The sequence below is a fragment of the Colletotrichum destructivum genome, chromosome 8, assembly GCF_034447905.1.
Source record: "Colletotrichum destructivum chromosome 8, complete sequence".
Lineage (NCBI taxonomy): Eukaryota > Fungi > Ascomycota > Sordariomycetes > Glomerellales > Glomerellaceae > Colletotrichum > Colletotrichum destructivum.
In genome coordinates, this window is record NC_085903.1 from 3404408 (window position 1) to 3416673 (window position 12266).

The 12266-nt window shown below is 56.6% G+C and overlaps 4 protein-coding genes across 4 annotated transcripts; 3 read left to right on the top strand and 1 right to left on the bottom strand.

The window, feature by feature from the left end:
- The first annotated feature begins 1653 nt into the window (after window positions 1-1653).
- CDEST_12891 (Putative Marvel domain-containing protein) lies at window positions 1654-2631 on the top strand. Its single transcript, XM_062929047.1, has 2 exons — window positions 1654-1934; window positions 1994-2631. Exons 1-2 carry the CDS (start codon window positions 1859-1861, stop codon window positions 2392-2394), a joined length of 477 nt encoding a protein of 158 aa, XP_062785098.1. The 5' UTR covers window positions 1654-1858; the 3' UTR covers window positions 2395-2631.
- Window positions 2632-4168: 1537 nt separating this feature from the next.
- Window positions 4169-5872, top strand: CDEST_12892 (Putative PLC-like phosphodiesterase, TIM beta/alpha-barrel domain superfamily). The gene has a single exon (XM_062929048.1). The coding sequence runs from the start codon at window positions 4424-4426 to the stop codon at window positions 5672-5674; it is 1251 nt and encodes a 416-aa protein (XP_062785099.1). The 5' UTR covers window positions 4169-4423; the 3' UTR covers window positions 5675-5872.
- Window positions 5873-6234: 362 nt separating this feature from the next.
- Window positions 6235-7797, top strand: CDEST_12893 (Putative diphthamide synthesis DPH1/DPH2; the record flags this gene model as incomplete). The annotated part of the gene is made up of 1 exon (XM_062929049.1): window positions 6235-7797. The coding sequence occupies one exon, from the start codon at window positions 6235-6237 to the stop codon at window positions 7795-7797; it is 1563 nt and encodes a 520-aa protein (XP_062785100.1).
- Window positions 7798-7799: 2 nt separating this feature from the next.
- CDEST_12894 (uncharacterized protein) lies at window positions 7800-10520 on the bottom strand. Its single transcript, XM_062929050.1, has 2 exons — window positions 9188-10520; window positions 7800-9068 (listed from the first exon to the last, which is right to left on the bottom strand). Exons 1-2 carry the CDS (start codon window positions 9239-9241, stop codon window positions 8493-8495), a joined length of 630 nt encoding a protein of 209 aa, XP_062785101.1. The 5' UTR covers window positions 9242-10520; the 3' UTR covers window positions 7800-8492.
- Window positions 10521-12266: the final 1746 nt, after the last annotated feature.

Consider the following 12266-nt stretch of genomic DNA (forward strand, 5'->3'; position numbering starts at 1 on the left):
CAAGAGGAAACACGCGTAAGGATAGGCTTAATCGAGGGCTGAGTTGCACGGGGAGTGGCCGGATAATGAGGGTCAGTGTTGCAAACGAAGGGGTGAAGGAGGCTGGCGGACTGGACCAGACCGTTTTCGATAGCACGATGGGGACGCAGACGGTGATGGGGCGGCGATGAGAAAACTTGGCGGTCTGCAACGATGTCGGGCACACGTCATCAGGGTTTCCAGCAATCCCTGGCCGCTTTTTGCTCTGGACCCTTGGCCGTCCGCCCAGATGATTGATGACTTTTACCCACGCATCCACGCATCCACATCCAAGTCTTGGTGTCGTGTGCCGGAGCCGAGACGGGGCAGGAGGACCCGCTGTTTGCCGGCGTTAGGCTGTAGCGAGTCTGCCTCATTTTTGTGTTCCTCTTGAGATACTCGACTCGGTAGTTTTGATTCGACGAGTGTAGTGCCAGCGCCGGTAGTTGGGTGGTTGGGATGCAGGCTTGCATCGAGTGTTCTGTATCATCATCCATGTTGTTGCATCGACTGGCCAAAGAATGCAGGGTCGCGGAGAGGTTGCGGTGAAGGATTGGATGCCAGTGGCTTGTTTAGGCCGAATGTGTGCGCGCGTGTGTGTGTGTGTGTGTTGTGAGTGTGGACGACGGAGGCCAATGACAGACTGACGGCGATGGTATAGTTTGTGTGTTGTCCCTGCAAGGCAGGCCTTGCTTGGAAGATGTGCCAGTTTCACCGAATGGTTCCTGGGACGGGAGGAGACGTGAGAAAACTTTAACGTGGAGAACCCGAATCTGTCATCCCAACCAGCCAAGCCTTGACAACCCCCGGACAGCCTCTGCGAACCGATCGCTCTCCATCTGTCTTGTCTTGTCGTGTATGTCAGTTCGCGTCACTCCGCGCCAGTCTCATTTGATCGCCGGGCCGATGAGTTTAAAAAATTGAAATGATGGAAGATGCGAGGTGCCTCTGGTTCAGGTTCTGTTCCATTCAACTTGGGACGCTTAGCTAGGAAGCCGGGGGTGGCAGCCACGGCAGCCACGGCACCCGAGCGGGTCACACGCCGCGCTGAAAGGCACAAAGTGGCTGAAGATTAGCGGCGATTCTGGCTAGCGCATCATATCATTGGTCCATATCCCTGTCGGTTCTTGGCCAGGGACTCTGGGAGCCATCTGCAATGAGGTCATCCTGGCGCAGACGACCCAATGCAAGCTGGACACCACGTCATTGTCCGCTGCACGGTGACCCCCCAGCCGTGAAGGCATTACGCATCGCCAACCCAACACCACAACCACAGCCACTCATTGAATGCTTGGGAGAATGGGCGATGCGACCGACGTACCAGGCCAACCAAGTGGCGACCAATGTACCGGCGGCAGTTGGCAAAAAGGAAAGAAGCAGGACTTGCGCTGTACCTACCATCTCCTGCAGCCATGCGCCCTGCATTGAGTGCGGGACCAGGTAGTTCAAAGTACTGCCAAAGAAACCCTTTGCTTCCTTGGCTTGTCTTTCGCCCTTTCGCCTCGTGACGCGCTTCCTATTCCTCCTTCCCTTTTTCTCCTCTTTCTCTCCATGCTTGACATGACATGAAAGCAGTGAGAGGCTCTACTTAGGTACATTTCGTCTGACGCCATCTTCCCAAACAAGAATTTCCATCCTGGAGCCTGTGAATCACTCGCCCACCGGGTAGTACTTATTCAACTTGATCGCCTCCTCCAACCACCTTCGTCTGTTTCCTACTATTCACTCACACCATTAAGCATAGCTGTCGTTGATACTATTCCTACTCCTGCTACTGTCATCACCACCACCACCAACACTACCACCATAATCAAACTATCGCTACAATACCACAGACATCATGGTCTCCCTCGTCCCTATCGCCCACATTGTGGCCGCTGTCTTCTCCATAATCGAGCTTGGTCTGAGTTCCTATGGTATGATCTTTTCGAGGCTGTATCGATGATAGCTTCATGACTAACCTTCTCTTTCACAGTTGCTAGCGGGTACAACGGATACAACGGCTGGAGCGGATGGTGGTCGCGCTCCCCTGATATCGTTAACTTCATCATCTTCAACTCGGTCTGGTCTCTGCTGGTCCTTGCTTATGTCGGTCTGACACCTCTGTACCTGACCCGCTTCTTCCACAAGCTTGTCTCCCTCGGCTTGCTCGTCATCACCACCATTTTTTGGTTTGCCGGCGCCATTGCCCTCGCTGTCTTCGTTGGCGTCCCTCGCTGCGGCGGCAGCTCCTGGTGTGCATCCTCTCAGGCCGCTGTTGCGTTTGCCTTCTTCATTTGGGCTATCTTCACTTTCCTTACCGTCCTCGATACCCTCGAGGCCATGCGATCGCGCGGCCACAGCACCAAGACCTACCACACCTACCCTGGTGCTTAATTCGGTGTTTAAGTTGGAGGCCAAACGTCTGAAGAAACGAGGATGAAGGAATGAGGCGATGGATGGGAATGAGCGGTTCAGGTTACTTTTCAACGGCCTTTGGAATGACGTGGAAATACCCCTCGAGTATGAAACGGTGTTATGGTTTTGTTTTTTCGTATTGTGGAAATACTTGGCGTCAAAGGGGAAGAAGTGTGGATTGTTTTTCAGTTGCTACCGTGTGCAGGAAGGTTGCACCTTGATAGTAGTCAGCAATAATGCCTTGTACATTTTGTTCATTCACTCGCGCACATTCAACGTGTCTACACATGTTCTCAATCCTATGTGACTAGGACTGCGTTGCTGGGTTTTTGGTCGCCGGGCATGACCAGGACGCTGATTGGATGCGCTACGCACATGTCCGCTGGCAATACTACATGCCGTTCAATGTGATCAACAACGCGAAACGATAGAAAGCTTTTCTAATCCTGCTTTGGTAGTAGCTCTTGTTCTTGGACGACACAACGACAGGAAGTATTAAACAACGGCGACAGGAAACGGTACCTACGATGGTTACCTAAGGCCGAAGGTAAAATTTCATGACTCGCAATGTTTATCTAGCAGCCTTGGCGGACATCCGCTTTGGCTTGGATGCTGCGATTGCTGAGATTACGATGGCCCGGACACGCCGGGGCCCGCATTCCGATTCGCCGGGGCCGGGCTGCCGCCAGGGGCGGGCGGGCGGCTCTCGGTAGGGCTGCTGCTGTTCGGTGTGGAAGGGGTTACAAAAAAAAAACCCCCCAAGGACAAAAAGGTTGGCGACCTCGGTCCCTTCGCTTCGGTCTGGTCCGTCGAACACGTGCGTCGGATGCAACCCAGGAGCATCACGAATGCATGGGGTAAAGAACGCGACTGACACCAGCAGCATCAGCAGCAGCAGCAGCAGCAGCAGCGCCTTCCTTATCAGTTGAGCCCGATTTTGGAGAGCTCGGGACAGTCAATTGGCGAATGAGGGGACGCCCCGGTGGCACGCAGCCATTCTCCGCAGACAGCATTGGAGCTGCCAAGAGCCTCTAGTGGGTACGTACCGCTGTTGACCCCTCCCGGGTGCTCGTTTCCCAGCAAGAATTCTAATTTTTGTTTGGGAAACAAGTGGTCACTGGTGGTCGCCAACGGGGGGAAACGGGTACAAGGCGGGAGTTGCTCCGCTTTGTTGGAAGAGCGCTGGAACGCAACCCCACGCTCTCCCCAATCGCTAGCCCGTACCTTTTTGGCCGTCGCCTATCCGTACCTACCTATCCGTACCTACATTGCCTAGGTATCCATCCATCCATTATCGGTTTTTGCTTCAAATCTCCTCGATGGCCGACCCAACCCGAGGTTCTTTTAGATTTCCATCCCTACACTGCACTCCGGACACAGATACACAGGTGACAACCGCGGCCAATATTCCCTCTCCCCCCTGCTCCTCCTTCCAGGTTCTTGACTTCTTCCAAATGTAACCCAACATCAACCGCACGTGCTGTTAATCTGCGCATTCTACGGTCCACTGCCCACTTCCCACTCCATGGCCCATGGCCGTGCTCTCTCGTCGCTAGGCGGAGACGGGATAAGAACGGCCATGCCGAATACAAGCATATTGGCCGACGCTGCCCTGGGAATTGTCCTATCGGAGCCATCCTGCGAACCGTTCAAGGCTATCTAGCTGCCCCGGGATTTAGCCATGCCTTGTTTATCTCGGGCGACGTAATTCTTTGCCAGTGGGGGGGGGAGGGACTTCTCATGGTTGTTACTGGTAACTGAGCTGGCCGGCCGTCTTGTCCAACCAAGTCACATTGACTATCTTGGTCCAGCGGAGAGCTACATAAGACAAGGACCTCCTCGACCTGGCTCCTCTTGCGCCTCCAACCTTCCGCTCTCTGCTCCAGCTTCTGCACTCCTCGGCCCTTCCCCCCTTTTCCCAGCGACCCCTTCGCTGACCGCCGTGTCCCTTCGTTGTTGCGCGGATCTTGTCTGTTCTCCCGTCGATCGCCTTCCCCCATCCGCCAACATGCATTTCAAGTCCGTCGTCGTCTCCGGTCTCGTGGCCGCCGCTGCCCGGCAAGCCGGCGCCTCCCCTTGCCCCAAGCCGCCGCCGACCTACAAGCCCATCACCAGTATCCAATTGGGCCCGAGACCCTACTGGCTGGTCAACGACATGGACGAGGGCCCTCTCAAGGAGAAGCTGCAGTCGTGCTCCGAGCAGCCCATCAAGCCCTCCGATTGGAGCATTGGACACCGCGGCGGCGGTACGATGTTGATCCCCGAGGAGTCGGTCGAGTCCAACCTTGCCGGGGCCCGTATGGGTGCTGGCGTCCTCGAATGCGACGTCGCCTTCACCAAGGATCGCGAGCTCGTCTGCCGCCACTCGCAGTGCGACTTGCACACGACGACCAACATCGTCGCCATCCCCGAGCTCAACGCCAAGTGCACCACCCCTTTCACCCCGGCCGGCAACGGAACTGCGGCTACCGCCAAGTGCTGCACGTCGGACATCACCGTCGCCGAGTTCAAGACGCTCTGCGGCAAGATGGACGGCTTCAACGCCTCGGCCACCAACCCCAAGGACTTCCTGCTCGGAACCCCTCGATACCGCACCGACCTGTACGCCACTTGCGGCACCGTCATGACCCACAAGGAGCATATCGCCATGACCAACGATTTGGGCCTGAAGTTCAGCCCCGAGCTCAAGCTGCCCGAGGTTGAGATGCCATTTGAGGGAGACTACACCCAGGAGCAGTACGCCCAGCAGCTCATCGACGAGTACAAGGAGGCCGGCGTCGCGCCTGAGCGCGTCTGGCCCCAGTCCTTCCACTACCCCGACGTCCTCTACTGGCTCAAGGCCGAGCCCACGTTCGGCAAGCAGGCCGTCCTCCTCGACGAGAACGGAGATACGCCCGAGACCTTTCCCTTGGCCGTCGGCAACCTGACCGAGTACGCCGCTGCAGGCGTCAAGATCATGGCGCCCCCCCTGTACTATCTCGTTAGCGTCGAGGACGGCAAGATCGTGCCCAGCAGTTACGCCATCAAGGCCAAGGAGCTGGGCCTCAACATCATCTCGTGGTCCCTCGAGCGTTCGGGTTTCTTGGGCGATGGCACTAAGGGCGGATACTACTTCACCTCGGTCGCCAATGTCACCAACAACGATGGCGATGTCTACAACCTGCTGAACGTCCTGGCCCAGGATGTTGGTGTCTTGGGAGTCTTCTCCGACTGGAGTGCTACCGTCACATATTATGCCAACTGCTTTGGTCTGTTCTAGAGGATCAACGGCATGGTTGGGTGGAGGGTTTAGCGAAGACATGAGGCTGTAGGAAGACGAAAAGAAAAGGACAATAATGACCACGGCCATGTTGACGATGATGATCAGACATGGAGGCCGACTTGTACAAAACATATAGAACCGTACAAAGTAATGCCAGACCCCCCGATACCCGTCTCACAGAGAGAGACGCCCCAGAATATTTCACAATCGCTTGCCTTCTGCTCCGTGCCATAGTAACTGTTCGAGCAAAGTGCAACGTGTTTGAGCGTACCTTGTAGATATACGGCCTTTCCCGTTGATTTTTGAATGAAACATTGCGACCACTCTGTCATGGCATCAACCTGGTTTCGTTATCAGTCACTAATGAGAGAGACTCGGCCAATCCATCTACACCGAGCCCACACCGGTCGGTGAGTCAGGCTTGACCTGGAATTTGGTACCCCGCCATGGGCGCAACCCCGCCATCGACCAACATTTCTTCTCTTTCGCTCGCCCCCCATTTCCCCCCCTTCGCGTCAGTAAAGAAAAAAAAGTTTTCCCACAAAAGTTCTACGGCCATGACAGAACTTTCGGCGGCGCCCGTCCTCTCGACGCCCGCAGAACATACCTTCGAAGACCCGACGCCTACGCCTCCGCCCCCGCCGACCGAGTCGCGAACCGAAGATGAACTCGCTGCCGTCTACGAGATCGAGCGCACGGCGCGCGAGATCACCGAGGGCGGGTGGAAGCGCGTCGCCCTGCAGTTCCCGGACTCCATGTTGCGCGACGCCTCGTGGGTCGCCGAAGCGTTGACGAAGGCGCTGGGAGGCAGCGAAAGCCACAGGGTCTGCATCCTCGCCGACACGTCCTACAGCGCGTGCTGCGTGGACGAGATCGCCGCCGAACACGCCGACGCCCAGATCGTCGTCCACTACGGCCGATCCTGTCTGTCGCCGACGTCGAGGCTACCCGTCATCTACGTCTTCACACGACACACCCTCGACGTCGACCGAGCCGTCGCGGCCTTCCAGAAAGAGTTCCTCGACAAGGAGAAGAAGATCGTCGTCATGGCCGACGTGACATACCAAGACCACGTCGCCCCCTTGGCCGCCAGGCTGCGGTCGGCCGGATACACAGGGCTGCTACACACCGAAGTCGTGCACGACCCCGCCGGTGCAATCCCGAACCGCAAACTGGTCGACTCATCGTCCTCTCATGAGGCCGAGGCCCCCGAAGCCGACCTCTCCCAATACTCCCTCTTCCACGTCTCGGCGCCGCCCCCCGCGCTGCTCCTCGCCCTGCAGACGCGTATGGCCTCCCTGCACGTCCTCTCGACGCCGAGCCTCGCGACCGATGACCCGACGAGGACAACAAACGCGCTGCTGCGGCGGCGCTTTGCGCGGGTCCTGACGCTCGCGACGGCGGGCGTCGTGGGAATCCTGGTCAACACGCTTTCCGTGTCCAACTACCTCGGCAGCATCGACCTCTTGAGGCGGCGCATCGCCGAGGCCGGGAAGAAGAGCTACACGGTGGTGGTGGGCAAGCTCAACGCCGCCAAGCTGGCCAACTTCGCCGAGGTCGACGGCTGGGTCGTCGTGGGCTGTTGGGAGAGCGGCCTTGTCGAGGAGGACGCCGGGTTCTTCAAGCCCGTCATCACGCCGTTCGAGATGGAGGTGGCGCTGAAGCCCGAGAGCGAGCGCGTATGGGGTCTCGAGTGGTGGGGCGGCATCGAGAAAATGGACCACGACGCCGCCCGGCAGGAGGAGGACGAGGCGCTGGACGAGGACGAGTCGGCGCCGCCCGAGTACGACCTGCGCACGGGCAAGCTCGTGGCCAGCCGGCCGATGAGGATGCCCATTCGGTCAGCCAAGGGGCAAACCGGGATCGACGGCGGCGGGGACGGAGACGGCAGCGAGAGCGGCAAGGCAACGCCGGCAGATTCGGCTCTGGTGAAGCGGGAGGCTGGCGAGGTGGCCACCATCAACGGGGTCCTGAGTCCCGGCGCCGAGTACCTGCGGTCGCAGAGGACATGGCAGGGCCTTGGGACGGACTACGACGAGGAGAGCAGCACCGTCGTCGAGGAGGGCCGGAGCGGCGTTGCACGCGGCTACACGGTGGGCGAAGACGAAAGTAGAGCGTAGCAGGTCAGGATGGGACCGGTAGTGGGAGGGATCTCAAAATGAATGGCACAGGATACATGGATGATGGATGGCATTGGACCTATACCGGGGGAAGAAGCTGGAAAGATGGATGCCAAGGTTATGATCAATGTCCTTGCCCCCCACCATTCTGGAGGCGGTCTGCGTCTTACAAGAGGGACAACGCTGGCTTGGTCGGGACCAACCGGACGGATGCGCCGCGAAGAGACAAAATACTCTCTCACGCGCGGCTAGACACAAGGGGAATGAATAGACGGACGAGGAAAATAAATAAATCGAGAACTAAAAAAAATGAAAAATAGAACGAAAAAAACACAATAAAGCAAATTCATCAAGAAAAACAAGACGTTTATTCTTTCAATCGACATCGTTAAGATTTCGTCGTCATCATTATCGAGTCTTGCATGCCTCGTACATGCATGCGCTGGGTCGCTAGTAAAAACAATCATGACAAGAGAAACCCCTCCATTCCCTTTCCTGTAAGTATCTAACCCTCCTTGTTCCTTTCGGCCTTATCGTGTCATTCCATAATTCATCTTTCTCTCAGCTCTTTTCGTTTGTGGATATAAGATAAATATGTATAGATAAATGTGTTCATTCATTCTCCTTTCTCAAAGTCGTAATTCGGCGGCCCCCGGTTCCCCCCCAACCCCCGTTTCCGGACAGGGAGGGGTCCCTCAGACGTACACACGACGGTGTGAGTGGGAGCTGCGACGGCTGTGGGAGCGATGGCTGTGGCCGTGGCTATGGCCGTGGCTGTGGCTGCGGTGACGGCGGTGACGGCCGTGGTGGTAGGACTTGCGCTCGTAGCTCGAGGAGAGGCGGTCGCCGTGCAGCCAGGCGAGGCCGGCGGTGGAGAAGAAGAGGATGGTGTTGATGATGCCAAAGACCCACGAGGCCTTGAGCATGGCGCAGGGCTTGTTGGTGAAGAAGTTGAAGCGTGGGCCGGAGATGGTGATGAGGCCGGGGAAGTTGGCGGACCAGCGGCCGTCGCGGGCGAGGTTGGTGCAGTCGACGTGGTTGATGCCGCGCAGGTACCAGACAGCGGCGATGAAGGCGCCGACGAAGGCGAGGTCGACGACGGCGACGAAGAGGGCGTTTGCGCTGCTGCGGTGGTAGCTGAAGAGGGTGAAGATGGCCCAGGCGAGGGCGAGGACGGAGACGATGAAGAGGACGAGGATCGAGTCGGGCACGATGACGTTGCGCTTGACGAAGCCGTCGACGAACCAGGCGAGCATGCCCATTATCGGGATCTGGTCGTGGTGGTTAGTCAGAGGAGGGGGCCATTTGATTACATGAAGGTATTTGGGGGGGGGGGGGGGGGGGGTGAAGATGAGATATAGAGGGAGAGGGAGAACCGAGCTGAGCTTACCAAGGTGACGATTTGCAGAAACCGCGTCGCCGCGAACATGACGGCGAACAACATCGTGGGCGAACGTTAGCCTAGACGGCTGGCTGTGGAAGTGCCGTGTACTTGTTGTTGTTATGCGTGTGGTATGTTGTGTGTTGTGTGTTGTGTGATGTGGGTTGTGCGATGCGCAGTGTGTAGTGTAAGTGCGAATACGACGAATGCGACGGAGGGTATCTGTGTATGCGCCCTGTATGTTGTTATTGCTGTTATTATTGCGCTTTGCGATGGCGATGCTGTTGCCAGAGACGAGTGAGAGTTGAAGAGTGGGCTGGTTGAGCTAGGCAGTCGCCGAGGGGACTGAGAGGGATTAAAAGAAGACAGGTTCTTTTTTTCTTCTTTAGCCCTTTTCTTTTCTCTTCTTCTTCATCTAGACCCGTTGTCGACCAGGGGGAAGGGGGGGAGGGGAACGAGGGCGCGGCGGGTGGTTGGGACGGGCGAGGGTAGTTAAATAAACAAGGTACGAGGTGTGAGTGAGTGCGGGTGTGGGTGTGGGTGTGGGCGCGTGTTTGCGTGTGAGAGTGTTGCGATTTGTGAGTGAGAGCCAGCCGGGAAAAGGCAGCAGAAACGGAACCAATGCAGGTCGGGTGTGTTTGGCCCCCCTCGGGTCAGCAGCAAGCCATGACAAACTGGGCAGCGCAAAAGCAAGGTAAAGGCCGTCAAGTCAAGCCCAGGTCAGGTCCAGGGTTGCAAGATGCAAAGCGGTATTCGGTCAAGATGGGATGGATGGATGGATGGGTGGGTGGATGTGGCACGGGGGAGTGCCAGTCTTGTCTGTCATTCTCTCAAATGGGGGTGGTTGGGTTGGATCACGGCCATGGATGGTGAGGTGAAGCGAGGAGACGCAGCGTGGTATTTCCCAGGGGGGACTTACGACTCACTTAAATCCCTCCTACCTATCGAGCGAGTGCTTTTTCTTTCTCTCTCAGCAGTGCTACGATGGGATGCGATGGGATGCGAGGCGACCGTGGATATTAAAGATAGTGGTATCCCAGGAGAGGGAAGGAAACATGTCGGAGGAAATAAAAAAAGAGGGTGGCAGGGGTGGTTCCCAGTTTTCTGGGTTGCTTTCTCGGTGCGCCTCTCACTTACACTTCCCTGCAGCGAGGGAAGGAAAAGATAGAGAAAGAAACGAGAGTGAGTGTGTACCTGTATGCGTGTGTGCTTACACACACTCTCTCAACTGAAGTCTTGAGTGTCAAGGTCCGGTGACGACACAGCAGGAGCAGAGCTCGGTGCAGCGGTTCCCTCTGCCGCCCCCGTCTGCAGGGCACGGCCTTGCCTGACGGGTGTCTCGCCTGGTCTGACATTTGGAGACCGACCTGGACGTGCCTTGATAACAGCCGTGGGAGAGGGGGTTTTTAAAAAAAAAAAAGAAGGAAATAGGCACTCGAGCAAACGGGCGTCAAACAGTGGCACAGACGCTGTGCCTCTATGACGTCGGCGATCGGCACTCATTTCCGTCTCTTTCTTTTCGGCGACTGTTGCTGCGTCCAACTTGGCTGACCTCCCGACACACACTGAGCCCTTACCTTTCCCGTCCATGTCATCTCACAGGTGTGTGTGTGTTGTGTGTGTGTGTGGCCTGTTGATTGCGAATTGGTGGGAGACCTCCCGGATGATGCGCTCATCGTCGCTCGTTCACCCTGCGTCTACATCTGGCAATCCCACCAATCTGAGATACTCATGATGGATGAATCGGTCGCGTCCTCCTTTCCTTGTCAAGTTTGGTTGCTGCCCTAAAAAAGATGGCAACTAGACACGTATTACTCGCCGTTTCGAGGAGCCGGTCTACCTTTGGTGATTAGTGTTTAGCCCAACGGCGAGGATCCGCACCCGTTGAAATGCCACGTCAAGGAAGGATGCGTCGCGATACTTGTAGAAGGTGGGAAATTTTGGGTACTTGGATACCCAGCTGGAGCCTTCTTTGCTTGTCGCTCAGGGTCCCTCCAGGCGAAGGAATTGAGGCGACGAGACGGTACGATCAAAGAGGTACCTGCCTACATAACGTACCTACATACAGTAAGGCAGTCGCACTTGCCCATTTCTCCATGTCTCGTTCTTCACCAGCTCGTTTCCCAGCAAGCGCGCCCAGTCCAGACTCGACGGAACCTGCAACCGGCAACCACTAACTGGCTAAATCACAAAAGAGTGGGAGGATGCATCCTTCGCAACCAATGCGAGGCCAGCTTCAACTGCTCCAACTGCTCCAACTGCCCCAACTGCTAAATTGACCGCTCTACTCACACGTGTACATTCCCAAGCTAGAATATGCGGGGCTGGTCACCACACCCATCATTCCCTTCTTCTTTTCTCTTCGTTCTCTTCTTTCCTTCCACACTTGTTCGACCGCCGGGAACCCAAATTAGATGCAAGTGGAGTGGAGCAGCCGATGAGGTGGCTGGGAAAACTAGAGAACTGAAAAACTAGGCACCTTACCGTCCTACCTACGGATACTTTTCGTCCTTAGCTAGGTACATCCCTATATCCTATCCCTACCCCTGTGGTAGGTAGGCAGTACGTATACGTACCTCCCCGACGAACCTGCCTTCCTCAGCTGACTCCACATCGCCGGCCGTGACGGCTTCCGGCGGCGGCGGCGGCGTGGCCCACGTGGACTCGGGGCTCCACCAGACACTGCAAGACACTGCAAGACGAGGGAAGCCGGCCCCTGCCTCCGTCTCCGAGGTCAACCGACCCTCTCGAATGCCATCCTGTTGTGCTGTGTATCCATCTCATCTCATCCTATCTCGTCTCATACCTGTGATACATTTCAGCCCGTCCTGACACCCAGTCCCCCAAATGACGAAGTGGCCACTGGCAGGATCATCGATCATCACTCACTCACTCAGCCGACAACATCTGTTATCATACGTAGCGGTCTCGTCAATCGCAGACCCAAGTATTCAAAAGTTTGCCGGGTATCTCTCTAGATCAATACAGCTGCGTCCGATAACTTTTCATGGCTCTCTACAGTGTCAAAATATCCTCCATCGCCAGGCGTAATCAGAGGGTAGAAACCCGATATTCCGTCTCATGTCTC

What these genes read in the sequence shown, in the direction of transcription:
- CDEST_12891 (XM_062929047.1), top strand. Translation starts at nt 1,859, where the DNA reads ATGGTCTCCCTCGTCCCTATCGCCCACATTGTGGCCGCTGTCTTCTCC. An exon ending in GCTTGGTCTGAGTTCCTATG is followed by an intron (nt 1,935 to 1,993) that starts GTATGATCTTTT and finishes TCTCTTTCACAG; the next exon opens with TTGCTAGCGGGTACAACGGA.
- CDEST_12892 (XM_062929048.1), top strand. Translation starts at nt 4,424, where the DNA reads ATGCATTTCAAGTCCGTCGTCGTCTCCGGTCTCGTGGCCGCCGCTGCC.
- CDEST_12894 (XM_062929050.1), bottom strand. Translation starts at nt 9,241, where the DNA reads ATGTTGTTCGCCGTCATGTTCGCGGCGACGCGGTTTCTGCAAATCGTC. An exon ending in TTCTGCAAATCGTCACCTTG is followed by an intron (nt 9,069 to 9,187) that starts GTAAGCTCAGCT and finishes CACCACGACCAG; the next exon opens with ATCCCGATAATGGGCATGCT.